This window comes from Haemorhous mexicanus, chromosome 8, assembly GCF_027477595.1.
Source record: "Haemorhous mexicanus isolate bHaeMex1 chromosome 8, bHaeMex1.pri, whole genome shotgun sequence".
In the NCBI taxonomy this organism is placed as follows: domain Eukaryota; kingdom Metazoa; phylum Chordata; class Aves; order Passeriformes; family Fringillidae; genus Haemorhous; species Haemorhous mexicanus.
In genome coordinates, this window is record NC_082348.1 from 25365786 (window position 1) to 25392453 (window position 26668).

At 47.6% G+C, this 26668-nt stretch overlaps 1 protein-coding gene across 4 annotated transcripts in view; it reads left to right on the top strand.

Annotated features, from left to right (window-relative positions):
- Window positions 1-26668, top strand: part of NRP2 (neuropilin 2) — an 88974-nt gene that overhangs the window by 44826 nt on the left and 17480 nt on the right. For 3 of the 4 annotated variants that reach the window (XM_059853263.1, XM_059853264.1, XM_059853266.1), the window contains exons 8-15: window positions 686-830; window positions 1127-1476; window positions 2609-2753; window positions 6468-6584; window positions 9125-9277; window positions 18803-19065; window positions 21174-21270; window positions 23705-23725. In XM_059853263.1, the coding sequence (XP_059709246.1) occupies window positions 686-830; window positions 1127-1476; window positions 2609-2753; window positions 6468-6584; window positions 9125-9277; window positions 18803-19065; window positions 21174-21270; window positions 23705-23725 (1291 nt within the window). Of the gene's footprint in view, window positions 1-685; window positions 831-1126; window positions 1477-2608; window positions 2754-6467; window positions 6585-9124; window positions 9278-18802; window positions 19066-21173; window positions 21271-23704; window positions 23747-26668 lie in introns of all 4 variants that reach the window. The other variant, XM_059853265.1, reaches the window with a different exon arrangement.

The window sequence follows — 26668 nt, forward strand, 5'->3', positions numbered from 1 at the left end:
TTTCCCACTATGGCTTTGCAGCCTAAAATAGAAACACATGTATCCAGTCCTTGTCCAGCCTGTTAAAAAAATGGGCAGAAGAGGTGGATCTAACATCCATCTGGTAGTTATTGATTATGGCCATCTGGTAAGGCAGCAGCCTTTTCCTACCATGTGGATCATAAACTCCTGAAAAGCTGTCTCCATGTGGCAGGCTGCACGTGCACGGGAGAGGCAAAGGCAAGGGGCTGGCTGAGGCAGCAGCTTGTCACCCCAGGCAGAGGTGCACCCTTCCTGCCACACCACTGCTTGCCCGTGATGTTTCCGGGTGGAGCTCAGTGTAAAGATGCATCAGCGTGTCAGCTTGTTTGGGAGCATCTTGTCTTTTGTGCTGGAGCAGATCTAGGTCTGGGGGCAAGCTTGAAGCAGCTGAGGCCTGATAGTCTGAGGTGCCTCGAAGCGCTGTGAGAGGCAGTCAGGCAGAAAGCTCCTGGCCCCCCCTGCCTGGTAGGTGAGTCTGTCCACCATGCTGTCCTGACAGTGGCTCACACGTCCCTGCTGGCCTCTGGTGCTTGCCCCGGTTGGAGGCTGGCCCTGACCAGAAATCCTTTCCTTGGTTTTCCCTGCTGAGATTATTTTGACTGCTTATCTGGTGAGGATGTAACAGTGTGTGCAAATGTACATTTGTGCCTCCCTTCCCTTGCAGACATTTCAGGCCAATGAGGATGCCACGGAGGTGGTTCTCAACAAGATCCACAGCCCGGTGCTCACACGCTTTGTGCGCATCCGTCCCCAGACCTGGCACAACGGCATCGCCCTGAGGCTGGAGCTGTACGGCTGCCGCATCACTGGTGAGGGTCCTCTCCGTGCCCTGGCTTCAGTGCTCCCTCTGTCCCTCCAACAGCCTGTCCCAGGGTGCTGTCCCTTGCCAATTCATGGCTGCTTGCGGTGGGAATGGTGACACTGTGACTAGCATGGAGGCATCCATCGCAAGGGATGCGCTTGGAGGGACAGGACTCCAGCTCCCAGAGGGAGGGGAAAATGCCCTTTGGTGTTGGTTTAGTGTCCAGAGCTTACTGCTGTGAGGAGAACCATGAGCACTTCCCTTCAGTTACCCTGACTGTTGATGGCCTTTCCTTCCCTGCAGATTCACCCTGCTCCAACTTGCTGGGAATGCTTTCTGGCCTCATTCCTGACTCACAGATCTCTGCCTCTTCCATCAGAGGCTATGACTGGTCTCCCAGCGTGGCCCGCCTGGTGAGCAGCCGCTCGGGCTGGTTTCCCCGTGTGCCCCAAGCCCAGCCTGGGGAGGAGTGGCTGCAGGTGGACCTTGGCATCCCGAAGAACATCAAAGGTGTCATTATTCAGGGGGCTCGTGGAGGGGACAGTGTGACCACCGCTGAGTCCCGTTCCTTTGTGAAGAAGTTTAAGGTGGCCTACAGCATGAATGGCAAGGACTGGGACTTCATCCAGGACCCCAAAACAATGCAAGCCAAGGTAGGCACTGCCTGGAGCCACTGCGAAACAGGATGTTTTTCTGACTAGCTTCAGTCTGCCTGGTGGGGTCTTGGGAAGTTGGCTGTCCACTCCCACAGAGACCCTGGGAGCTTGGGATTGTCACCATGAAATCCCAGGTTGTGTCTCTTGGTGCTGCTCCAAATCTGTACTAGTGGCCATAAGTTCCACCTTTCCCCAGGGATGGCAATTTCTTTTCATTTTCTATTGTGGATCAGGCATGGACATCACCTGCTGCTTCTCCCAGCTCCTGCAGGTCAGAGTCCAAAAGATGGAGTGTTTTACTATGTTTTGTGTAAAACAATTATGTTTTACATGAACTAATTACATATTTTAAGGGGAAAGGTGTGGCTGTTGTGGTGTGCACCTCTGAAAGAGGAAGATGAATCACAACTTCTCTTTAGGAAATTTTCTATATCTGAAGTCCCTTTGCCACACTGGTGTGACCCTGAAATTCCCCATATTTTTTCTTTATCATTGGAGTTCCCCATAATCTTTCTGCTTAGTGCTATGGGAGTGGCAGGGGGCTTTAGGAATAAATAAATTCTCTGCTACTGCCTGTTCCGTTTTTATGCATACTCCACTGTCTAAAATTTGGGTAAGTTTTCATTTTTCCTGATCCTTCAAATGAGGGCTGATGCCATCTATAGCCTTCTGTTTATTCCCCACAGACTTTAGTTTGTTCATGTAAGCTGAAAAACAGCAGTACTTGGACTGTGAGGAAAACCAACCATTTACACCATCCTAGAATGTGCAGTAGCTTCTTTTTTACTGAAAGACATATCTGCTCTCATTTATATGTGAATTAAGTGGATATTCCCTAGGCTTCCCCTGCATGTCTTGGATCAGAATCTAACCCCTGGATTCTGAGCAGAGGCCAGGAGAGATTGTGCAAGTTTCTCAGAAATAGCCTGGCTGGTCCTCTTGAAACCGGGAAGGAACAGCCCAATTTCTGCTCAGCTGCGCTCAATGGCTTGGGGTCAGGCAGATAAACTACTTCAGACTGTGGCCACATTCTGCCAGACCCAAAATATCAAGTCTGGTTGAGAGCATGTGAAATGCTCACAATGCACACATCTCTTGCATCTCTCTCTCTCTCTCTTTGTCTCTGTAGCTTTTCGAAGGCAACATCCACTACGACATCCCTGAAGTCCGGAGGTTTGACGCTGTTCCTGCCCAGTACGTCCGAGTGCACCCAGAGAGGTGGTCCCCAGCAGGAATAGGAATGCGCCTGGAGGTGCTGGGCTGTGACTGGACAGGTAGGAGCCTCTACACCTCTGCCCACTGGCTGCTCTGGGGCCAGCACTACACCAGCAAGGTGCAAACTCCAGGTTATTTCCTGCTGTCCTACCTCGGCCATGCTGTGGCAGGGAGACCGCAGCCATAAAGGCAGCACCTGTAGGGTGGCTTGGCCCCACCTTTTTATTTCCACCTTGAAAATAACTGGCCTTGGTGCAGGATGTAGCAGCAATGTTTGGACTCCAAGCTTTCACACAGAGCCGCATGCAGAATTTGTCCTCAACTCCCTTCACACTCCTTTCAGATCTTCTACCTGGACATTGTGCAGTCTTTCATAGCCTCTTATGTTAGAGGACATTTGGGCTTCTTAGTCCAAATAATAAGGCAAAAAGTAGGAGGAGAAGCAGAGTTGCAGTGGCCAATACTTCATGTCCTGAGCTGCCACAACAAGGCTTTGCTGTAAAAACAACAGTCCCTCTCCCACTGAGCCCAATGTGGAAACCTCACTGCAGATGAGGTTGGGAAGTTAACTCTATGACATCTCTACAAACATCTCTAAGAGCCAGGAAACTTGTTCACTTTTACCCACCTGTTTTTCACACGTGGTATGCCTTTCAGACATCATTTTTAATACAGAGATGAAAACTGACTTTACACTTACTGGGATCAGTAGAGGTTGTGCCTCTGACGCTCTGAGATCCAGTGGTGATCGATTTCTCCACAGTTTCATCCCCAAAAGCAAAAAATACACCCGAAGGGTCATTTGGTCTGATGCTAACTTTGCAGTGCCAGCGGCTAGTTATCCTCTTTTTTAATCTTTTTATTTTTAATAATCTGCTTACATATGAATCTGGAGTCCAGATGTCAGTGATGAAAAGGTATGATTTCCATTTTATAAACACATCTGTAGAAGGCATTTTCTTGTAAGAATTCCCATTCTAGGAGGCTTGAAAGACACAGAGCTTTTTTTACACTCTTGTGCAGTCTTTAGTAGCATTTCCTCCTGTGACATGCTGCAAGATGCATTGCAAACACTTAACAGCAAATCACACAACACATGTACACACTATTAATAACGATAATTTTTCACTTTTAAAGTCAATGGTAAATATCTCCCTGGACTGGCATTCCACTGTAAATTATCTAAACTTTAAATTGGATTAGATCTTAATTTAAATTTTACAACATCTTAGGATGCTGTGGGAGAAGCAGGTGCAAGAAGCAGGAGCTGAGGGCTTTGTGCAGAAGTGGTCAGGCAGCTCCCACATTGCTGCTTCCTGCAGCTCCCAGGAGTCTCCAGCTGCCAGATCCCTGCAGACTGTTGCAGGATGGTGCATCACAGCACTGAATCAGTGCCATAAAGGGAGGCAGTCGCACAGGACCTCCAGCCATGTGCATGCCAGCCCTTCCCCTGCACTCCTCCAGCTTAGAGAATGAGGGGTTTGTTGTCTTTAATGCCTTGTGCTATTTTTGGCCCAAATTTTCTTTTACATGTGTGTCCATGCTCATTTTCAGTATCAGTAGCAACAGCACATGTTTTTTCCAGGCAAGATGCTTTATGGTCATTTCCCAGCAGGGGTAATAATTTGCACATTGTAATGTTTGAAACTCACCTGCCAGGTCATAAATATCCCTAGCTTTATTAATCTACAGGCATTCAGCTTTGTAATCAGAGCAGGGCTTGTAATCTTGTGGATTCACCACATTATAAAAAGCATTTATATCCCTGATGCCACCTGGGCAGCAGAGATAGCCCATGGCATTATCTGCATGTGTAATCCGGGCTGGCTGCATGCAGCAGGCCTTGACAATCCCCAGAAAGGGCCCTCCTTTGCTGGGAGGACCCAGGCATGTTACAAAAGTGGCTGCAAAAACCCAGGAAACTGCACTTGCTTGGGAACAAGATTCAGAAATGGATTAAAACAAGATGATTAAAAATGTTTTCAAGAGAAGGTCTAAGCCCATGTTCATCCTGCCCAGGTGTTTCTATCTCTTATCAGCAGCAAGTATCTTAATTACTGAGTTAAACGGGTAACAGCCGCAACTGGGCTCACAAACTAGCTGGCTACTAACTCAGAAATTGGGAAGCAGGCAGTCAGCAATTGGCTTCTTTCAAAGACCTGCCAAAATTTTTCCTCTGAAGAGTGGAGAATGATGAATGTTCACTAGCAGCTGGGTTTCTATCCTTTGAAGTTCCAAACATCTGGTTTCAATTGCTCGGTGACTTTGCATTTTGATTAGCAGTTACCACCAGTTGAACAGACACTTGCAGGGCCAGGGAGGAGTGAGAAAGCGAGCAAGCAAGCCCTCTCTTTTTCACTTTCCATTTCACACATGACGCTGTCCTGCCTGTTATTTTCATTATCTCTTGTAACCATCGTGTTGCGGCTCTACCATGGTAACTGATTTTTCAAGATCTATTTCTGCGGCTAGTCCAGGGCAATGCAACACTGTTGATTTACATCCGCTCAGCATCTGTGTCCCATATGGGACTTGCTTTCAAGGTCCTTCCACACTGTCACATTTCAGCTATAAATCTTGATATACAGGAACAACAACCTAAAAAAAATGTACCCTCTCTAAATAAGTTCCAGCTTTCGATATGTTGCTTTCACCTGCTGCTTTTTTTTTTTTCTTTCTTTTTTTATGACATTTTTCTGTGCCTGGCTGCTTGCAATTTGCTTCTTGGTTGCATTTGGAGTTTTATGGGGTTGTAACAAATTTGAACTTACAAATTAAAAGACTTTGAGGCTATTAGGTATTTTATCCTGAACAAAAGACAGCCACTGGGGGGAAAAAAAAAGTAAAAAACACCCAGAGAGTTTATGTACAACATGTTTAATAACAGGAAAATAAAAGGGCATAAAGGAGCCTATGGAAAATATTCAATGTATTTAGCCATTTCCTCCTGCTTCTGGCTTTATTAAATGATATCCTGAAGGGTGCCGACAAAGAAACACAATCACATGTAACTGAGCAGAGCTGCCTCTTTCTAAAAGTGGAAAGAATCAAGTCTGCTGTACTCCACTTAATGCACCCATAAAAGGAGAGTTTGCTGGAACCTAATGTCATTTACAGTTGATCTTAATATCCTTCCCTTTCTTGCTTAAATTTCCCCTGACACCTGCTTGGAGGTTGTTACACATGGGCCACGTTAGAGAAAGGGAAATTGGACAGAGACCCTTTGAAAGTGTAGTCAGGAGCCTGGAGTGTGAAACCAGATGCTTTCTGCAGTGAGCCAGAGCTCACTAGGGGATCCTCTGGGTCCGTTTGTGGTTACATCATTTGTGGGTTTGAGTGACTTGTTTTATAAATTGGCACAATTGGTGGGAATGTCGTGTGTGTTTTTTCAGCGTGTCATGCGCCTTTATAAAAGAAAAAGATGTTCTGCCTGTGATCTCACTTATCCAGTAATGACAGCTAAGTAGATTTCCAACTACCCATGTAGTGTAGATTGTTGATTAAAAAAATTACGAGAAAAAGTACTGTGTATGTCTAGAGAAGAGGCTTGTTCAGTGGGAACTCCAAATCCATAGAACTCCCATATGGAAAGACAGTTCACTTGAAGTTCAAACCATGCTGACATTTGTAGCATGTGGAAATCTCATGGCACACTTGTTCTATCTCTTCCTGCCATTATAAGAACATGAAGAAATAGATTTTTGCCTTGTTTCTACTACCTGGGCTTCTTGTTCTGTCTGTTGCAAACAGCTTCTCTACTCTGTTTTTTTCAGATGTCAGGCCCACTGCAGAGACACTGGTGCCCACTTTGAAGAGTGAAGAGACCACCACTCCCTACCCAACTGATGCAGAAGCAACTGACTGTGGTGACAGCTGTGGAGAAGAGGAGGGTATGTATCAGAGCAGCACATCTTTATCTCAGTAACTGATGGGTTAAGAGCTAGGAAAATGCTCTTATCTTCCCATTAGCGCCAATACATGGGGCTGATTCCTGGAAAGCTTAGAGTAATATTATTAGTGATAGGCCAGGATTAAAAAAAAAAACAAAACGAAACCAACCCATAAACAAATCTGCCAAAATCTGATAAGTTCTATCAAGGAAGGATGGAAGAGCAAGAGATAGCAACTAATTCGGTCCCTGGGCTACAAGAAATGAAGAGCTGGTCTCCCAGCTTCCTTACATGACCTGAAGAAACTCATTTAGTTCCCTGTTTGGAACCATCTCCATTCCAGATCCCCGCTTGGCTGGAAATCATAAACTCAGAAGGTGATTCAGACTGCCTGGTATGTAGGGCTCCTCTTGCAGAAGTCACAACTGTGGAAATAAATCACAACATATATCGAAGACTGATGTTCCAAACTCTTATCTGCTTAAGGATCATCTTCCCTAATAGCAGCTTAAGATTTAGGAAGACAGTCTGGGCTCCTTGTGTGGGCAGTAGAGAGAGGGGAACACTAACTCCATCCAGAATTTCACCTACCCAGTCTTAGATGGCTGTCAGATGTAGGTGAAATGGTTTGGTAACTGTAGCACTTGACTTCTACTTCTGAGGATGGAAGAAGCTGAATGTTAGCTTAGACTCCATGCTGTGCTTGTTAAGGGCCAGTGCTGGGGCAGGGCTAATCTTCTCTGCCTCAAATCCCTCTCTGTAAAGGCAGACATCATATTCTTCTGCTTCTTGCAAGGGGGATGTGAGCATCTAAATGTTGTGAAATGTCCAGCTGAAGAGGAGAGGGCTTGACAGAGCTGTGCAAGGTTAGTTGTGCAGTGCAATGTTCAGGATGTGCATTCCCCTGGGTGCAACAGCAGAGCCTGGGCCTCAGCACTGTTGCATGTATACAAGGACTTCAACAAGAATCTCACAAGGAAAAACTGTCCTCTAAGATATCTCCTAGGACTTCTGTCACTTCAGCTTTCAGTCCCAGATTTAAAAAAAATTAATGGGTTTTAAATAAATTTATAAACCAACATTAATTGGCTTTTTCACACCTCCCATGGGGATTCTGCTGTACTTTAGTTCTAGAAACGTAAGTTGCAGAAGTAGCTCAAAGGGCCTGATTCTCATTGCTTTGCCTTAGTGGTAAGCCTGTGTAACCCTGCAACCATTGAAGCACTTGGGAAAGTGCTGAGAGGAAATTTAGGCCAGTAACAGTCTCTGCAAGAACACAATTCCTGGGTGCAATCCAGGGCAAGAGAGCAAGCAGAGTATGCTGTGGAGCGTGGAACCAGCCTCCCTGTCAGCTTCCCTCAGATTTAGCAACAATTTTCATTCTCATACTCCATAAAACAATGAGTGTGTTTCTCTGGACAATCAGATTTATGACAGCCAAACAGAAACAATGCTGCTCTCCAGGGTATGAGATTAGATTGGAATAAAAGGATCCATGATCTGCATTGTTTTATTTTGGAGTGGGAGCATGTAAAAAAAGCCTGCTGCCCCTTGCAGTGAAGTTCTGCTGATGCCTATCACTTGAGTCACTCACCTCCTTCTGGCTATCGCTCACTTTGTGGGCACTGTGATTTAAAACTTCCTCTTTGCTCAGGAAAATCCTGGCCTATAATTAGGCTCAGACATGCGTGTCCGCTGAGTGCTTGGTATGGATTCAGCCCATTTCTGCAGCCTCCATGCCATGTGACTGATTCCCTCAGCCAGAGGAGCCAGCAGCTGCCTCTCTGCCACATGCAGCCCCTGGCATGTGCCCGCCTGCCCACAGCCTGCAGAAAAGCTCTCCAGAGCTTTCAAAGCTGTTGTCACAGGGGAATTAACTCTGCTCCTGTTTCAAGATGGAAAGTTAAAGGACTCGCCCAGCGACCATGTGGTGAGTCCACAGCAGAGCTAGAAATAGAGGCTGGTTTCTTTCACTCAGAATCCAAAAGCTTGAGCTCATGGTGGCCCCACATTTTCCCTGGTAACATTTCCATGAGAAGGTAGGAAGCAGTGAGTGACAGCTCTCCAAGATGACAGACAGCTCCCGTCTGGTGCTAGGTCTGTCACTCAGGAGCTGGGTTTCTGGAGCACTTGAAATTCTCCTTTTGGAGCCAGGCAGGAACTTCTGAGCATGGGGCACTCAGGAAGGACTCTTCCCTGACATTTAAAAAGGCATTTAATATTGCCCACTCTAGGGGAGGAAGAGAAGGTGCTGATTAGAGTCTGGAAGCATTTGGTTCTTGCTTTTATATTTGCTTAGTTTGGTGGATTAGCCACAGCACGTGGTGTGAACATTTTGATGATGCAGAACTTAAGGCTGATCCTTGGAGCTGAGGAAATGTGAGACAGGTTAAAAGCACCAGTGTGAGTGAGATTTCATGCTTTCTTTAGTTTTGATGGCTTGCCAGCTATTTTAGTTTTGGGTTGTTTTTTATAGCAACCCTTCATGGGTAGGTCATTTTTTAATCTGACTTTATTTTGCTTCTATTTCTTTTTGTAAGATTTCCAACTCCCTGCGAACTTCAACTGCAACTTTGATCTTCCTGAAGACCTTTGTGGTTGGTCACACGACTTGGCAACTGGCTATACATGGTCTTTTCAGCCTTCAGGCACCTGGATTGGCAACTCTGAACCAAGCCCTGACACTGTGCCTGGTAAGATGATTAATACCAACCAAAGCAGGGAAGAGAGAGCTGATGGGGCTTTCTCCATGTGAACAGTATGAATGATTATTGCACAGCTATCATGAGTTGCAAGGGCCATGCAGAGCTGAACTTCTTTTATGGAAACTTTCAGATGCTTTACTGTATGGCTCATGACTTATTTATAGGACTGTGACCACTGGCACTGGATTATACTAACTGTCCTCTTGAGATAGACTTGAATCAGACACTGGGCTTTGAATCCCATGGGACTGTGAAGGCTAGCCCAGGCTTTGTTCCACATCCCGATCCAAATGTCCTCCGTAGGATCCAGTGTTTTTTCCCCAGAGTGCATTTCTTCCTCTCCCATATGTTACTCAGATTGCCTATAGTCTTCAGCTACTCTGCACTCTGGGCTGCAGAGACTGGATTTCAGTCTCCTCCAAGTGAAGGATGAGCTAAGCCCTAAGAATGCTGGAAATGCCAGCTTCTTGCTGTTTGACTTTTGCTCTTTTTCTCTTTGTGCTTTGGAAGCAGAAGATTTGCATGACTGTGACAGAGCCTAATTTATGGAGGACCTCACTGAGATGTGCTGGCATGGGTTGCAAGGAAGCCTGCCTCTGGCAATGCGGTTGATAGATCAAGTTCTTCAGCTTCACATCTTGGAACTAGTGTGCTTTCCTTATCCCTCATTGACTTTGTGGCATGGTTGGCACGAAGATCATTTGCCAATTTCTTTATAACAGTAGGCTGTGTCACCGTAGCACCGCTTCCCTCTCAGTCATTGCTAGTGAAAGTCAAGGCTCCTGCAGGCGAGCTGGCTGATCTTACCTGTCCTGGGCTCTGCCCTGATGCCTGGTGATTCCAGTGTCTGTGAGTCCCGTCCCCGTGAGTCCCAGGGAACTGTGCAGGATGTGGGCCCCTCCTCGCCCTCCCCTGGGTAAGGTTGAGTCTCAGAATGCAAACATTCAGGCGAACCTGTTAGCCACCTGGCAGAGTCGCTGGCCAGATTGGCAGTGCCGCCCGCCAGTTGGAAAGCCGTGCAGCCAACACCTGGTAGGCAGTGCTAAAGAGGAAAATATGTATTCCAGAAACATATGGGAAGAGGAGAATCTGCTACATCTCCACACACAAATCACCCCCACACAAATGCACACATCATTTCTCTCTTCAGCTCCTGAGGTGCTTAGCTTTTTTTCTAAGAGACACGGTAATGCTGTAAGTGCAGCCCATATGGACATCTGAAAAATTCTTTGGCGTGACATAGGGATACAGTGTCTGCTATGGAGAAAAATATTTTCATATTTCAAGTGTTTATCTCTTCAGCATTTGAGTGCTTCAGAAGATTAATATCTGGAGCTCAGTGGAGCCTCAGGCAACAGGAGAGAACACTTACAGCCAGCCCCAGACTTAATAACCCTCCCCATCTCATTCACTGTAATAATGTTTAATTAATATAAGTCTCCTGCAAGTAGGATAAAAATTACTTATTTTTATAACTCAGACTCAATTTTTCATTTCATTTCCTCTCCCCTGAGTCTCTCTACAATTAGTTGGCCATAGTTTCTTAGAAGATCCTGTTGTAGCCCAGGAGAGGCTGGTGCTGCCTTAGACAGCAGCACGCAGTCCTGGTATTTACCCTTCTGGTCTTTCTCCTTTTTCTCGGTTATGAATTGCACAGTTTCACAGTTGGGGCTGGGGAATGTTGTTTTACTGAGTTCAGTGGTCTGTTTTTGTGCCAGTGTGGAGAGCTCTCCCTTAGGGTGCCGTGCAGAGTCAGGCACTGAAGCACTGAGGGGGTGCAGGCAGGAACTCCAGCACTGCCCTGCAAGTCATAGCAGTGGGGGAAGCCAGCAGCAAACACCAGCACCGGCTGAGGGGTCAGCATTGGCACTGCCATGGATCTGCCTCCTGGCTGGTTCAGGCAAGGGTGTGCCATCCTGGCATCTGTGGGCATCCGCTGCCTTGCCCCCACAGCACAGGGCTGCAGAGGAGCTGGAATTCAAAGGCATCACTGCTATGCCTCACTTTGGTCCTGCTCTTAGAAATTAAGAAGACATGACACAAAAAGAAGCAACTATTTGCTTTTTTCCTCCCCAAGGAGCTTTTACAGGCAACTGGAGAAACATGAAAAAGAGGCAATGCCAGCTCCTTGGTGGGGACAGAATCAAAGCATTGTTTGGTTCACACTCCCCCATTCTTCCCCTGCCCTTCCCTCGTGCTCCCTCCAGCACTTTGTTTCTACTTAGAAAATTCACGCTCTGACTCCAAGGAGCAGGGAATGAAAAGCTGTTGTTCAGGGTGGTCTTTGCTTGTGAATTCCCCACCCTGGGGTGAGCAGTTGGGTGAAGGAGAGCAGCTGTGCTTGGTTAGAGGCAGGGCAAAAGTTAAGGAGAGCTCAAGGCTTTTGGAGCCCAATTTGCTCTGATTTAAAGGTGCTGGCCCAGGCTAGAGGCCATGGCTGTTCCACAGTAGCAAGAAAGTGTGCTGTGCCTTTAAGAGCTGTGTGGAATGTGGTTTTACTTCTTTTGAAAATGGCAAAACAAAAATTAAAATTAAAAAGGAAAAAATAATAATGAAAGGAAGAGCCCTGGCTCAGTCTGCATAAGAGAGAGGAAAGGAAATGACCATGGTGAAATATCCTCTGTGAGGCACTTGATTAGAAAAGTCTGCTGAGAGACAGGCCTGAATTCCTCAGATATCTCCCAATTTCATTTTATGCGCTGCATGCAATTCCTCCTTGTCTTTGGCACGGAGAACTTCTCAAGACTGACAAGACACCCACTGCTCTCATTCCACTATTTTTATTTCCAAGATACTCTTTCAGGCAGCTCTGCATTTCTTTTTTTAGCCCTGTGTTCCTTGGGCTCTTCACACCATGGATTAACTCCACGTCCTCTCCTGCAGGCTCCCATTACACGTCTGGTCACCTCATTGGTGAAAGTGGACCCAAAGAGCCCAGCTCAGCAGAAGCCCAGCATGGTTCCAACTGCTACCTGCCCTTTGCAAGCCTAGAAAATACCATTGGCTCCCTTTTCCATGCCCCCACAAGAGATTGTCAGGATTTTTCCCTCTATGGACTTTCAGATGCTTCCCATCTGTGGAAAGATTCCCCTTAGCTGCACCAAGCAAGCTTCACGGAGCAACAAGTTCAGGTTTCAATGAGATTTCATCCCTCCTCCTGCTGCACGCAATGGCAGCATGCCATTGGTGTCAAGATAAAGGTCTTAAGACCTGAAAATAAATCTGGGTTAATAACTTGGGCACCTCAACTTTTCGCCATCTTTGAATTTCACTGGGGTCTTGATCCTGAAGGGTCTAAAATCCTGGGTTGTATCCTTAGCCAGTCAATGTGATTGTATTGCTCTCAGTGATGCTACATTAATAAGCCAGTACTGAAGAGCTGGAATCTCCGTGTTTTGCCCATTTTTTTTCCCTTCCCTTTTCTTGCAGTGCTTAAGCAAATACCTTGTGGTTCTAGAAGAGAACTGTGGGATCTGCAGCTTTAGCATGCATTGCTTCTCCTTGGGGGGAGCACAGCTTCAGGGTCAGAGCCCAGGCAGCATCGCGAACCCTGCGCTGTTCGGATGTTGGCAGCTGTACGTGTGCACAGAAGAGGAAGAACTTTTAACCTTGCAGCTCTCCTGACCACACAGCTCTTGGGCTGGTCTGCAAAAACCCACTGAGAGCTTCTCTTGTGGGCCATGGCCTTGCTGGCTTGGAGGGTCAGGAATGCTGCTCACTTGGGTTGCAGGCACTACAGGGGAAGGTTTATTTGTTTCAAAGTGTTTTCAGCAGAGGAGTGTTTATAGTGCTCTGAAGTTTCATAAGAGCTTGTTTTTCAAGAGAAACAAATGTTAAGCTGTTTTTAAGCTGATGGTGACCCCTTACCATTCCTGTGTTTTTCCCATGGGATCTTTAAAAGGGAAAGTTTCATATTTTTCCTGCAATCCATGAGAACTGCTGCCAGAAGGCCTTGATTCTACTGTGTCCAAACCAGCAAAAAGGTTTTCATGGTGTTAACAGGGCAGGGCTGAACTGAAGTGGGTCTGCACTTACTCGCATGAGAGTCTCAGGGCTTGTGCCTTGGGGACACAGTTTGACCTCAAGGGTCAATCCTGTGTCCTTTGAAGTAGGAAGGAGTTTTACATGTGGGGTGGTATGGAAGTCAAGCATTTCTGTGCAATGAGTGAGCAGCTGCACACTGTGGGAAGGAGACCATATATCCATCTCTGTCTCTCTTTGCTCCCCTCATGTGTGGTGCAGACTGCCTCTCAGCAAAGCTGTACGTGCCTCTCCTGACTCTCATTTGCACAGTGAGGACAGCAACTGCTAGAAAGTCCTTCATGCCCTGGCTGCCCACAGCGTGGCAGAGCTGGGACACCCCAGCACCCCAGTCACAAGAGGTTTGCTGAGTGTCAGCTGCTCTGCGTGAGTTCCCTGGCTGCAGGCTAGGGCCAGGCTCTGGCTGTCCATGTGCCCATACTGTCTTTCATGAGAGAAGGAGGTATGGCCATGGTCTGTTCCAGCAAATCTCCTGCTTGCTTGAGCTGCACTGGAGGCAGGGGAGAAGAACCCATTTCTCTGGGGCTCACTGCTTGCCTCAGTCACTTTTTGGACCCAACAACCAGTGACACTCCTGCTTAAAAAAGCAGGCTGGAATGCTCTCTGTGAAGCAAGACACCATCTCTCAAACCTTAGCACATGCACCACCCCATGGCCTCGCAGCAGTGAGCCACAGAGCAGGGCTGGGGAAAGCGAGCACGTGCAGCCTGTGCAGGGCAGCACCAGCCTGCTCAGCCCTGCAGCTGTGCAGCACCAGCCTGCTCAGCCCTGCAGCTGTGCAGCACCAGCCTGCTCAGCTCTGCACTTGTGCAGCACCAGCCTGCTCAGCTCTGCACTTGTGCAGGCACACCTTTTGTGCAGGGGCAGGCAGGGTGCCTGCCACGCTGCCAAAGGACAAGTTTTGGTGGCTGGCAGCTCACGTGCCATAAATGTCAGGCTCTAATTGGCATTTGATTTGTCAGGGACACTGTGCCCTCCCTGCACTCCCTGGGGAAAGTAACAGGACTCACAGTTGCACTGTGCTGTTGAGGGCGTGAGGCTTAATTGAGAGGATGTAATGGTGGGTCCATTAGAAAGGCTCCGGAGAGCAGGCTGAGAGCCTGGTTCTGGGTAAGTGTGGGATTTTATGCCTTTTGATGGGCTGATTTAGAGACTGAAATGGCAAGGACTTGGCAGGCTAATTAACACATAATCAAAATTGAGGGGATTTTCCAGTAGACGCAGTGATCTAGTTATATAAATATTAGTTTTATGGAGGATTGACTTCCCATCCTAAATGAAAGTCTGTCATTGAGGAGAGGCCTGTCATGAAATTATAGTGGCAGCCTTTTGAGGTGAATTTGCATGATTTGCCAAAAAATTTTAAAACATGAAAACTATCCAATTTCAATCTGCATATTCATGCAGCTGCCATTCCCTTGCTACCAGACCACGCTGCAGTCATGAGAGCATCTGAGCTGATCTGCTCCCCAGGAGCAGCAAGAGCTGATGCAGCTTCCACCTCACGTGCCCCAGAAGAACAGCAGGATCATGCCTCACTGGGGTGTCCACTTGGCCACGACACAGTGTGGTTGGGGTGGCATTTGGGGCTGTGCAAGCAGCAGACAGTGCCCACAGCAGTGTGGTCACCTCTGGGATTTGACAGACAAGAGGTGGCTGCCACTGGGCTGCCGTGCTGCCAGCTAAAGCACACCAAGCAACAAAGGAGAGTGCAATGACCTTTGGAGGGACGTAAGTGAGGGCAATTCATGTGGTTCCTCCACAGGAGCAGCAGCTGTAGCTCAACAATATCCAGTGAGGGGGAAATGCAGAGGGAATCTGAAATCTCAATAATTGTTTGTGTACATGCTGCCCAACATGTTTTGCTGGAACACCTCCAGATGTGCTGCTGGGATCCATGAGGGAAGGTGCTTTCCTTGAGAGGCAGTGTGAGATGTGTAGGACCCAAGCACAAGGCAGGCTGACCTTGCAGAGGGGGCAGCTGCTGTGGCTTGTGCTTGCAGTCTGACCCAAACTGTGAGGCTTCATCCCCCATTGCCCCTAATGTCCTCTCAGATGGCTTCCTAGCAGGAGGGGGCAGGTGTGCCAAGAGAAAACCACGTTGCCCAGATGGCTGGTTTGCAGAGCCCAGCTGGTGATTTATCCAGGACTCACTGCCATGCACACACGAGGGGCTCTGCCATCATCTGGCTGGGGTGGTTCCATGTTCACATTACTGGCTCGCTTACATCCAGATGATCCCATAAATCGTCCATGAGATTTATTCCACAGCATCAGTTGCAAAACAGAGGTGAAATGCCTGAGTGGGTTTTCCTGCCTTTTTTGAGCCGATGCTTTGAACTAGCAGTGCCAGTTCTGTGGAGGATGTAGCTATCATGTTAGGAACAGAGACTGCAAAGCAAAGTTCTGGGAAAGAGATTAAAATGCATTTCTGATCCTGGAAGAATTGATCAGCTCATCATTGCAAAGCTCCCTTCAAGTGTTTTAACAGGGGAAATCAGCCTTTCAGATGCTTTCTGTGCCAAAGGCTTCCATTTACTGTATCAAACAGAGTGACTACTGGAACCACCAGGCTTCCACATGCTGTTCCAACAATTAGCTCCACAGTGCCCTTATTCAGTCAGTCTCAGCAAATTTGTAGGGCTTTTCCAAAGGTCCAGCTAGCCATTAGAGTGATCCAGCCATTTCATCTTCAAATGACATAGAAAGTCATGCCTGCCTGCACTTGGCTTTCCACCCCAGAAACTGGTACTGGTACCAGGAGCAAGAGTGCACAGTGCCCAAACCCACTGCTATTTGCAGGGGAGCAACTGGAATCAGCACCCAAAAACTGAGCCTCCTTGCAGCCCTTGGGACTGACAGTGGGTCCTGGAGAGATCTCTGGGCACCAGCAAGAATTGGGCAGGGAGCACAGGACATGGAGGGTCCCCAAAGATCCTGTGCTGCTGAGGGGAGCATTAGTTTTGGCTGCATTTGGAGAGTTTCTTTGATTTCACAGTTTGATAGGAATGGGAACAAACAGAAGGTCAGTGTCAATCCTGGCAGGAGGGATGTGACTCAGAGGCACACAGGAACTTCTGCTGAAGTGGCAAGGCAGCCACACTGGATACCACTGGCTTTTGGGGTGTGGATAATGGGATGTGTCCAGCTGCACAATTGGAATAGTCACTCCCCTCTAGTCAGCTGTGGGCTATGGGTAGTTCCAAGGATGGCTCAAAACCCTGCACTCAGTCAGGCTGCTTAGGTACTGGCACCAAAGGTTGATCCTGAACTTTGAGGATCTGGATTTGATCATTCTTGAACTTGGCTAGGGCCTTTATTTAAGATTTGCCTGTGAGACCATTTCAGCTGTGAGATAAATGCATGACTCCAGTATGATTTGCTCCCGTGTTTGTTGCTGCTGTTCTTTTCTTGTTGCTGCTTTTTTATTTGAAGAGGCTTGTAGTGAATTACAAAAAGAGGATTTTAATTCAGGAGACCTTGATGACTTATTATGCCTTATCACTCCTTAGGCATGGAGTACAGCTTGTTCTTTTTTTAATTCCTCCACTTGTTTATCTCCCACATCTCCTCCTCCACTACTACCACTCTGAGGTAAATCACAAGAACACTCCTCCATTAGAAAACGGCATGGTACTTTTTCAAGTGATTCACTCAAGCAGGAGTAGGCAAACACACTTTCATCCTTTTTTTTTTTTTTGCTACTGTTTGTTGGCATAAAGTGCCAAGTGGCCCAGGGACATTTCACAGGTGCTGGAAAATTTTGCTAAAATGTTGCTGTTTCTTTATGTGGCCAGTTGGGAACAGATTTGTCCTTCATACAGCAAAATCAGTGAAAGTTCATAGGAGTGGATATGCTTTTGAAGTACTTTGATCACACATGGTAGGAGAAGAATGATGGCAAATATTCCTGTTATCTTGTCCTAAATTTATTTTAGAAGGCTGCGTAGCTCACAGTGGTTGGTTTCTGCTCTCTGGCACTGACAATCCTGCAGCAGGGCCAGCACTGTTGATAGATCTCCCTTGGGCTGTCATGTCACCTGACTGCTGAGCAGCAGTGATGTCAGCTGCTGTTTTCTGTTGGGACCTATCTTTCCATGGATTCCAAGTCCAGGTCTCTCTGGTTTAAGTTTGGAGGTGCTTTGAGCACACTCTGCAAGCATTCTCAGTACAGACACTGCTCTTGCCACTGCTGTGGGTACTGAAGCCACAGGGGGAGCAGGGCAGGCAGGGCCAAGATGCTGCTCAGAGCTTGGCCCATCAGGCACAGCAGGCTGAGATGTGGGGGAAGGAACTAACAAACCCTTCAGTGTAGTTCTGGGGCAGAGATAATCCTCTTGTGCCTGGGCTGGCACATGCTGGCATGAAGCACCAGTGGCACTTGCCCTGTGCAGCAAGGGCAAGTGTGCACATCCCTCTGTTGAGCAAAATGCAAAATCTAGCAATATCTGTAGCTGGCCTGTCTGGGTCTCCTTGCTCTGCAGCTGGAGCGATCCGAGGGACTCTGTCCTGACTTTGGTCATGATGGAGGGACAGGTAAAGATCACTTCAGCTACACACTTGGCTTTCAGTCTGTGCTAAGGGACTTCAGACATCCAAGCTGCAAATGGGAAACTCCTTGAGGAGGCTTTTCATCAGAAAGGCCTGGAAACCACTGATTCCAGATAAAGTCAGGCGTGCCTCGGGATTTGTATCCATGTGCTTTTGCTGCTATTGGTATTCAGATCAAATATCTCCAGTTCCAGCCTCAGCCTTGAACTTCTCCTGGGATATCAAGTGTATCAAATCTCTCCTCCCTGAGGACTGACAAAAAATGTGGTGCAATTTAAATGTAATATTAGAGCAAGTGAATCCTCTGTTGTATGTATTTCAGCTACCTTCAAGTTACAACCACCCAGTTGTCACCTATGCACGCTTCACGCATCGGGTCCGTGTCCTTCCTCTGTGCTGTGCTTTAGAGGCTGTTCTGCTGCATTACAGAAAAACTGAGAGCTAGAGTTTCATTTTGTTGTGTGTATCCTCAAAACGAGATGAGTTTTCAGCACTGGCACTTAAAAAAACCCACCTCAGGCTTGTTCACTGAGGAAGCTCCCAGTAGAATAAACACACATACCCCCTGCCAATGCAATTATCGTGGCATCACTTCCTCTGACAATAGCTTGCTCCAGCTTTTTAACTTCTTCTAATTATGTCAGTCTTTTTCTTAACCACGTTCTGCTGCTGGTCTCCTACCCAGGGAGAGGGTGGTGGCTGGTGAGGGAGGTGTGCAACTCGATGCCCTGCCTGGGCTGCACAGGGTACAGCAGTGGCACAGCTGGATGAGCACACAAAGGGTGCTGGTGTGAGACCCCACATTTGCAGGCATGGGGCTGCACTGCCATGCAGCACTGCCAAAGCCACTTGGCAGTAGGTGAGACACTTGTTGCCAGTGGCTGCAGAAAACAATAGGATGGTGTTTTTCTCTCTGAACAGATGTCAAGAATTACCTGCAACTGCAAAGCAGCGGAAGGCGGGAAGGCCAGCGAGCCCGGCTCATCAGCCCCACCATCTATTTGCCCCAGAGTGCTGTCTGCATGGTTTTCCAGTACCAGGCATGGGGCAGCAATGGGGTGATGCTGCGGGTGTGGCGGGAAGCCAGCCAGGAGCACAAGGCGCTGTGGGTCATCACGGAGGACCAAGGGGAGGAGTGGAGGGAAGGCCGCATCATTCTGCCAAGCTACGACATGGAGTACCGGGTAAGATGCTTGCAGAAGGTGTGCTGGACCAGGTAGACTTCTCCAGCATCTTGATCTCAGTGTTTCAGAGCCCAGGCCCATTCATCATTGGGAAATGTGGCTGTTTTCATTGTGTTTCTCAAGTTACCATAGTAACTAAGCTACACTGTTTGTTATTCTGAGAGTGACTGTCTTCTGCACAGATTTGGGCCTTTGTTCAGCCTGTTGCCTTTCATATTTCTCAGATCTCCCATTTTGCAAATATTCTCCCTTTTTCTTTTTTTTTTTTTCTTCAGTTTGTTTTGTGCATTTCTTCCCCCTCCAAGTGAAGGTCATCAGATCGTCTGACCAGAGGCAGATGTGCAGCTCCAGGGAGCAAACCCAGCAGCCAGGAGAAGTGGGAAGCTGGGAGGGAGCACAGCCAGCTCCTAAGGGTGGGCAGCAAACAGCCATTCTCCAGCCTCAGCTGCAAGTGTTGACATAGGAGAAGGAAGAGGGGATGCATGCTGGTTTTGAATCCTCTTTGATAGTTTAGCCTAGGTCAGAGGGCTCGGTGCCGGGCTGTAGGATCATGGCCCTGTCCCACTCTCAGAGATCAGTGGGGTGAGCTGGAGGGAGGAAGGGAACTGTGCTGCCTTGCCACAGCCACCTGAGCCCCTCTGGCACAGCTGTACCAGCATCCCATGGAGAGGCTGCTGCTTCCAGGAGTGTCTTTGGCATGGTTCCCCTTCCGGGCAGCATGCCGTTTGCCAGGGAGACAGCGCTACTGTTGTCACTTGTTAATGAGCATCAGCACAGCATCCAGCACCCTCCAGAGCAGAAGGAAATATGGACTCCCGGGCTTGAGGCAGCAATTTAGTGACCACCGTGGTGGGGAGCCTTCCTCCAGCCAGCTCCCAGCCCTGACCCTGACCCAGGGAGCTGCTGCTGTCAGGCCACTGACCCCTCCAAACTGCTGCCTCCCACATGGGTTAATGGCCCGAGCTTGGGACCCGCAGCCCAGACATTCCATTGCCTGTGCAGTCAGATGCCCAGCCCTTCAAAGAGGTGTCCTTGCAGGCAGGCATGGGTCCCTGGCACCTTAGGTGAAAGGGGGCACCTAATATGGGGAGAGGAGGTTTGTGAAGTACATAGCCCTAGGAAATTATTTGGACCCTTAGAATCCTAGTATCACTAGGGTTGGAAAAGGCCACCGGGATCATCAAGTCCAGTCATTAACCCAGCATCATCATGTGCAGCACTAAACCATATCCACAAGTGCCACATCCACATGCCTTTTGAACACTTCAGGGATGGTGATTCCAGCACTTCTCTTGGCAGCCTATTCCAATGCCTTCAGAGTAGGCAGGGGGATATAAAGCAAAAGCTTTGCACTGGAGCTGCCTGACTAGTTTGTTTGTATGGGTTTGGCTTTTTAATAAAATACCAGAAAACACAATATGCCTGCAGATAAGAATGATGGGCACTGGCTGACTACTTTGTGTGCTAAACGTGAATATACCAGCATGCTGAATAATGGTGTCATTATGTAAATATTGCAAGTGTCTCCACTCAGCAGTTCTTAGAGCTAACGACTCTACTTATTTTTGTAAATATATTTTGCCTGTGATTAAGTAGGAATAAGCTGACCCTTCTCCTCTGACATTTCAATACTTCTTATGTAATGTTGATGGGAACAGCACTTTACAGTTAATGTAGCTGTGCATTTTGTGTCCTTCCCTTCCTTTTTGTGATCATAGCTCAGTGAATACCATGGGCCAAATTTGCTGCTGCAGTAACTCAGAGTTATGCCACTTGCACCATCTGTGCAAGGGCTAGGGGGGTTCACTGAATCTTTACTCCTTATGAGAGGCATTTAAATGAAAAAATTGCAAGCTTAGCAAGAGCTGCCAGGCCAGGCAAAGATCTCTCTGTTGAACCTGTCCGTGCACAGCTGCTTTCCCTGGGCAAGGGCAGGCAGAGGCAGGGCAAGGAAGCAGGACTAGTGTCAGGTGATCCCCAGGTCTGTAGGGAAAGCCTGGAGCAGTTTCCCACCCTTTCCTCTGGGAGCAGCAGCCACTCTCCGTAGGCGGTTCTAAGCTGGGAAGCGCCCAAGTTAGCATTGACATTTCTGTCCTGATTTCCCACAGATCGTGTTTGAGGGATTTATCCGCAACGGCCACTCGGGAGAGCTGGCCCTGGATGACATCCGGCTAGGCACCGACATCCCGCTGGAGAACTGCATGGGTACGTGCTGCATCCCGCCCTGGGGGCAGGGAGGGAGGGGGCAGATCAGGCTGGAGAGCCTTGGCTTGCAAGCTGTCAGTGGGCCACACCTCCCCTGGCTGAGTTAGCAGGAGTTTCTGGGTCTCAGCTGGGACTTTGATTGCCCAGGAAAGAAATGAGGGCGACTCAGCCTCTGGGGGACAGGGGCTGTGCCTGCGTTGGTGTGAGGAGAAGGAAGCACATGTCTCTGCCACGCAAAGCTGAAAGAGCAGCTGAGGGTTACTGAGGACTATTCTGTGTGATAAGGACATACACCAAATTTAAAAGGAAAGCGCTGAACAAAAGAAGCCAGCTGTCAGTCAGTATTACACACTTAGAGGGGCCAACGAGTTCAAAAGGAGTCTTCTCTAATAAGAAAAAAAAAAACTGCAGAGAGGTTTTACAGCAATGTTAACAGAATAACAAAAGAAATTTTTGCCCTAGAATTCACCATTCCCCAAACCAGGCCAAAAGCCAGGTAAAAACAGAAAGTACTTGAGGGGAAAAAAAAAGGAGCAAAAAAGTGTGTTTCAGCAGTTTGCAGGCGGAGCCATTGCCCTGCACTTTTCCTCTAGCTGGCATATCCATGCAATCACACTGATGGCTCTGGCTGCTGTCCTGCTTGGGTGTGTATTTAGAGGTATCCCAGTTGAGCATGGACCAGCAGCATCTAAACAGTGGGATCTGTGCTGAGAGCTGCCCAGAGCAGCGAGGTCCTGCTCTTGTGCATGACCTGGGAGAAGCATGTTTCACTAGGAAGTGTCTGACCCATCCTGAAGCAATGGAAAAAGCAGGGAAGAGCCTCTCTCCCTTTTGGGCTTTGAAAGGCCCCATTCAGTGAAGCTGCTGTCCTTACCCCCACCAAGGGAGATCCCAGTGCCTCCTAACCCAAGCAGGACAAACACTCTGTCCCAAGGGGTGTTTCTCAGGGGAGGAAGCACCAGACAAACCATGCTTGGGAAGAGCAGCTGACATTGCTTGCCCCCCTAGGCGGGCAGGTGAGGGTAAAGATGGTGCAGAAACCAGCACTGATAATAAAACAGGACTAGGAGTGCCCCAGAGAGGCTCTTAAGCACCGTCAGTCCCCGTTTCTTTGATGCTTTGAACTCTGCTGGTCTCCCATCTGTCAAAGGAGCTAATACTTCAGATGTCAAATTCCCGGTATTTAAGGCTTGACAGTGGTGTTTTAATCTCTTGCCTTCTATGGCATTAAAGAGAAGCAAGGCCCATGATTAACACTAATAGTATTTCCTATTTAAGTTCTTTGGAGCTCAGCAATTCACCTAGCTCCAGTCTTATTGTATCTTGGGCCTCATGAACCTAAAGCTTAATATTTCAAAAACAAACGCATTAATAAATTACAAAGTTTCAAGCCTTTTCAGCCCAAAAAACACACCTAACTGCTACACAAAATTATTTTACCCTGTCTAGGAAGTTGAATGTGGATCTTAAAACCCATAAGGATTGTTTGTTTCAGATCATTTCCAGCAAAAGGTTCCCACTGCAAACTTTTAACATAACTTAGGGGTCATTTCCAGTTTCACCAAAATAATAATGGAATGGTAGCAATACCATGCTGCTCTCTTTCTTTCAGAGCCATGAGAATAGCTGACTCCAGCACAGGCTACTGTTTTTTCAAATATAATCCTTGGAAGTAATCTGATTCCTTTTTAGCATGAAAGAATGCTAATAAGTCACAATAATTTTTTCCTTTGACAAATGTGTCATTCGCATTTTGAACCCGAATGATGATTTCATAGCACTCAGTAGAGCCAGAGTCTGCTTCTGTGACTCACAGGCATAATGCAGAAGTAATCTAAAAATAATCAGAAGTCTATTACTTCTGCAAGAAAGTAATCAGTAGTAAGTACCGATTATTGCTTTTCAGATCCAGTAATTTGTAATAGATTACATCTTCAAAGTATCTTGAAAGAAGGAAAACTATCACGTGCCTTTGTTTCTTGTCACTGCGAGATAGAGAGGAGCAGGGCATCACTGCCCAGAATTAACACAGTTCCTGTGAGAAACAGTGCCAGAGTTGAGCCAGAAACCAAAACCACTTTTGGAAATTTAGGGGGTTTCAGGGCTTCGTCACTGGGCCAGGTGAGGCTTTGTCATTGGATGACTCAGGCCAGCCAGGCTGAATACAGATGACCCTCAACCTCAGACACATTTTTCCCTGAAGTGTGTTTGAGTCGGAGCTTTTCGTGTCTGTTTGGTCCCCAGCTGAGGCCAGGTTTCTCACGGTCCTGGCTGAGGCTGGCTGGCTCCCTGTGCTGTTCCCAGCGAGTGGCTCCTGGGGGACACAGCCACCCGCCTGCTTGGCTCAGCCACTGCAAACCAACGGGGATGTGAACTGGGTGCTCGGTGTGTCATACTCCCCTCCCTAATCTGAGCTTTTGTTTTTCCTCTGCAGAACCCATCACAGCTTTCCCAGGTGAGAACTCCCACTTCCCAGGTAAAACTGCTCTTCTCTCGGTGGTTTTGTTCTGCTGGCATGGGCTTTTACATCGAAGGAAAGCAATGTGTGTGCTTGTACAAACAGCAAATGTTCTGAGCACTGAAATGGCAAGTGTGTACTAAACCTCCCCCACCACAGCAGCAGGAGATGGCATCCTCTGACTTCTGCTAGGTGACAGGGAACAGGCAAGCAGGCAAGTCCCCCGTCTTGGGACTGAATAGCGTTAGGAAACCTGCCGTCATGAGAAGCCCTTAGCTCCTGAAGAGCAGCTAAGCCTGGGAAGGCTGAAGAGTAAAAAGTAGTTTTCAACTGACCTAAATGGAAAAAAATAAAGAGTAGCCAGTTAAAAGTGAAATCTGGTGGCAATAATTCACACTGTTGTGAGGGAAGGTGGTTCTCTAGTTCACAGATGCTCTGGCAGTGGCCGTGTTGGGTCCTTGCAAAGGAAGGTGGGGTGAGTCTGCTTGGAAAGGGAAGGGAGTTGAGAGGTATAAGTGAGAGAGCAAACTGCCATGAGAATCTCTGGAGGTGACAGTGAATAAAAGGAAAACAAAGTGAAAATGGTACACTTATCAGCTTAATACTAGCCTGGAGGACAGAAACCAAGACTTCTCTGATCAAACCTGAAGGGTAGGAGAAAACGTGAAGAACTCCAAGGAACTGCCTCTCTCTTTTCAGGGGGGATGCTGCTTGTCTTGCTCTGGGGTGGGAGAAGCTATCTACTTTTGCAGACAGTTTAGTCTGAGGGGTTTACATGTTTTTTAAATTTGGATTTTGTTTTCCTGCCTGCCTCTTCAGGAATATGTCTGGGGGTCGTGTTGTGATGAAGAGCAAACTTGGAGCTCCCCTTAATTTTGAGAGTTGTTTTGTCAATTGAATCAACATGCCCTTTGCTTTCACTGGGACATGATGTCTGTACTGTGCTGGTGACCTGTAAGCTATGGCTGGGCTCTACCTGGCAGCAGCTGACGTCCATGTGGGCAGAGCTGTCTCTCCTGGGTGCGTGCACTGCGAGCTGCGGCAGCGATGGCAAAGCAGGCGCCGAGACCGAGGTCACATGCACGGCTCTGTCCCTGGGGATTCAGGCTGTGGAGAGTTACCAAGTGAGGGACAATGCAGGGTCTAACACCATGTTTTACAGTCACACCCACACTGTAACAACTAGGAATTCAGTTCTGCTTGTTTATCGGCTTGTTTATCTGATATTGCAGCAGGCTTTTACTGAAAAGCTGCTGCAATATTCTCAGGTGACAGTTAACGCCTCACAACCATTCATGACTTCCACCATTGCTCTACATTCTCCTAGGCCTGGTCTGGTATCTGTTTTGCAAACACCATCCTTGTCTTTTGAGACTTGTCACAGTTTGAACCCCTCTCTGGGTCCTCACATTCCATTCTAAAGTCTATCCTAAAATCCTGCTAATTCATATTGCTTGTCTTCCCCTTTGCCCCTGCCCTGCTGCCTGAGTGCTTCCACTTCCCCATCGTATTCCCCAGGGCACACTGGCTGGGGAGAAACAGTGAGGTCCCTGAGCACCACAGGCAGATGCTGTTACAGGCACACCTCCCCTTCCCCCTGGAACTTGCCAGCTTGTTCCAACAGCTCCTGCCCATTCCTGGCTCCCTCAAGAACATCCTAGCATTGGTCATAGCAGGGGAGCAATTGCCATTGCAGCAAAAGGTTGAAAAGGCTCCCCTGGAAGACAAGCAGGTATAGATGGCACAGAGGGATGGAGTGACCTGGGAAAAAGTAAAGTGCAGAGGGAAAAGATGGAGAAGTGAAGATGAAGACAGGAGGCAATTAAATGATAATTAAAATGAGGGAGAGACAGACATGCCCAACAGAAGGGGAGGGTAAAATGAGGGAAAGAAGTCCCTGGCTGGAGAAAAAAAAATGGAGCTGGAGAGAAAAAACTATGCATGAATTACTGAGGTGTTCTATAGCCCCCACTCCTGCAATTACATGATGAGCTGAAAAAGTCATATACCATTAAAAATAATAGCAAATCCTTCCTCTCCTGGCTTGGGAGCAAAGCTGAAAATATGCACCTTACAGGCTCCAGCAAATAATAAAAAGAGAATTTGTGTAGGTGGAGTATGTTTCACCTAGTGGGTCAGGACCTTACGGGACCAGGAAAGTGTGCTTCAACTGTACTGCATTTGAGCATTGATGCATCCCACCCTAAAGAAAGGGTACAACAAGTGTCTGGAAGCAAGGAATTAGATAAATGCCAGGTGAAAAATAAGAGATATATTCCAAATAATGCATGGAGAAAAACCATGGGGAGAAAAACTTGCCTTGGGGACTGGTGGATTCTCCCCCTGCCGGTATCCTAAAATCAAGATAGAGATATCTCCCTGGAGCAATGACAGGTAGCAGTTAGGGGGTTGAGACTGACACTGGTTTTGTGGCATTCAGATTAGATGAGTGTAATACTTGCTTTCATCTGTGTCATCTATGAAAAGTCCAGCTGTGTTGCTTGTCCACAGCAGTTAATGTCAGTGATTTCAGGAAGGAATATGAGTTGTGACACGGCAGTGGCAGAGCAAGGCAGGCAGCCCTCCAGGCAGCTTTCTAGAAAGGATTTTCTCTTTTTTTTTTCCCCAGATGATTGCTTTTCCTTCTTTGGGTTTTGATTCTCAGTGCAAAACTCCAGAACTAGTCCCTATAGAGCATTCCCCATTGAAAAGAGAATGGGGCAGTACCTGGCCAGGTTGGAGGTGTGAGGACCAGCAGCACAACCACATAAAATATCCACCCTGTAGGGATTAAATCAGGTTTCCACTGACTGGTGTTCCAAGCTGTTCCATATAAACAGCAGCCACAAACTTGACAGCAACAGCAGGAGGCAGTTCTTTATTAAGACGAGAGCACTAGTGAATAAATGAGGAAGGGCAAGTGTGTGTGTGTGGCAGAAG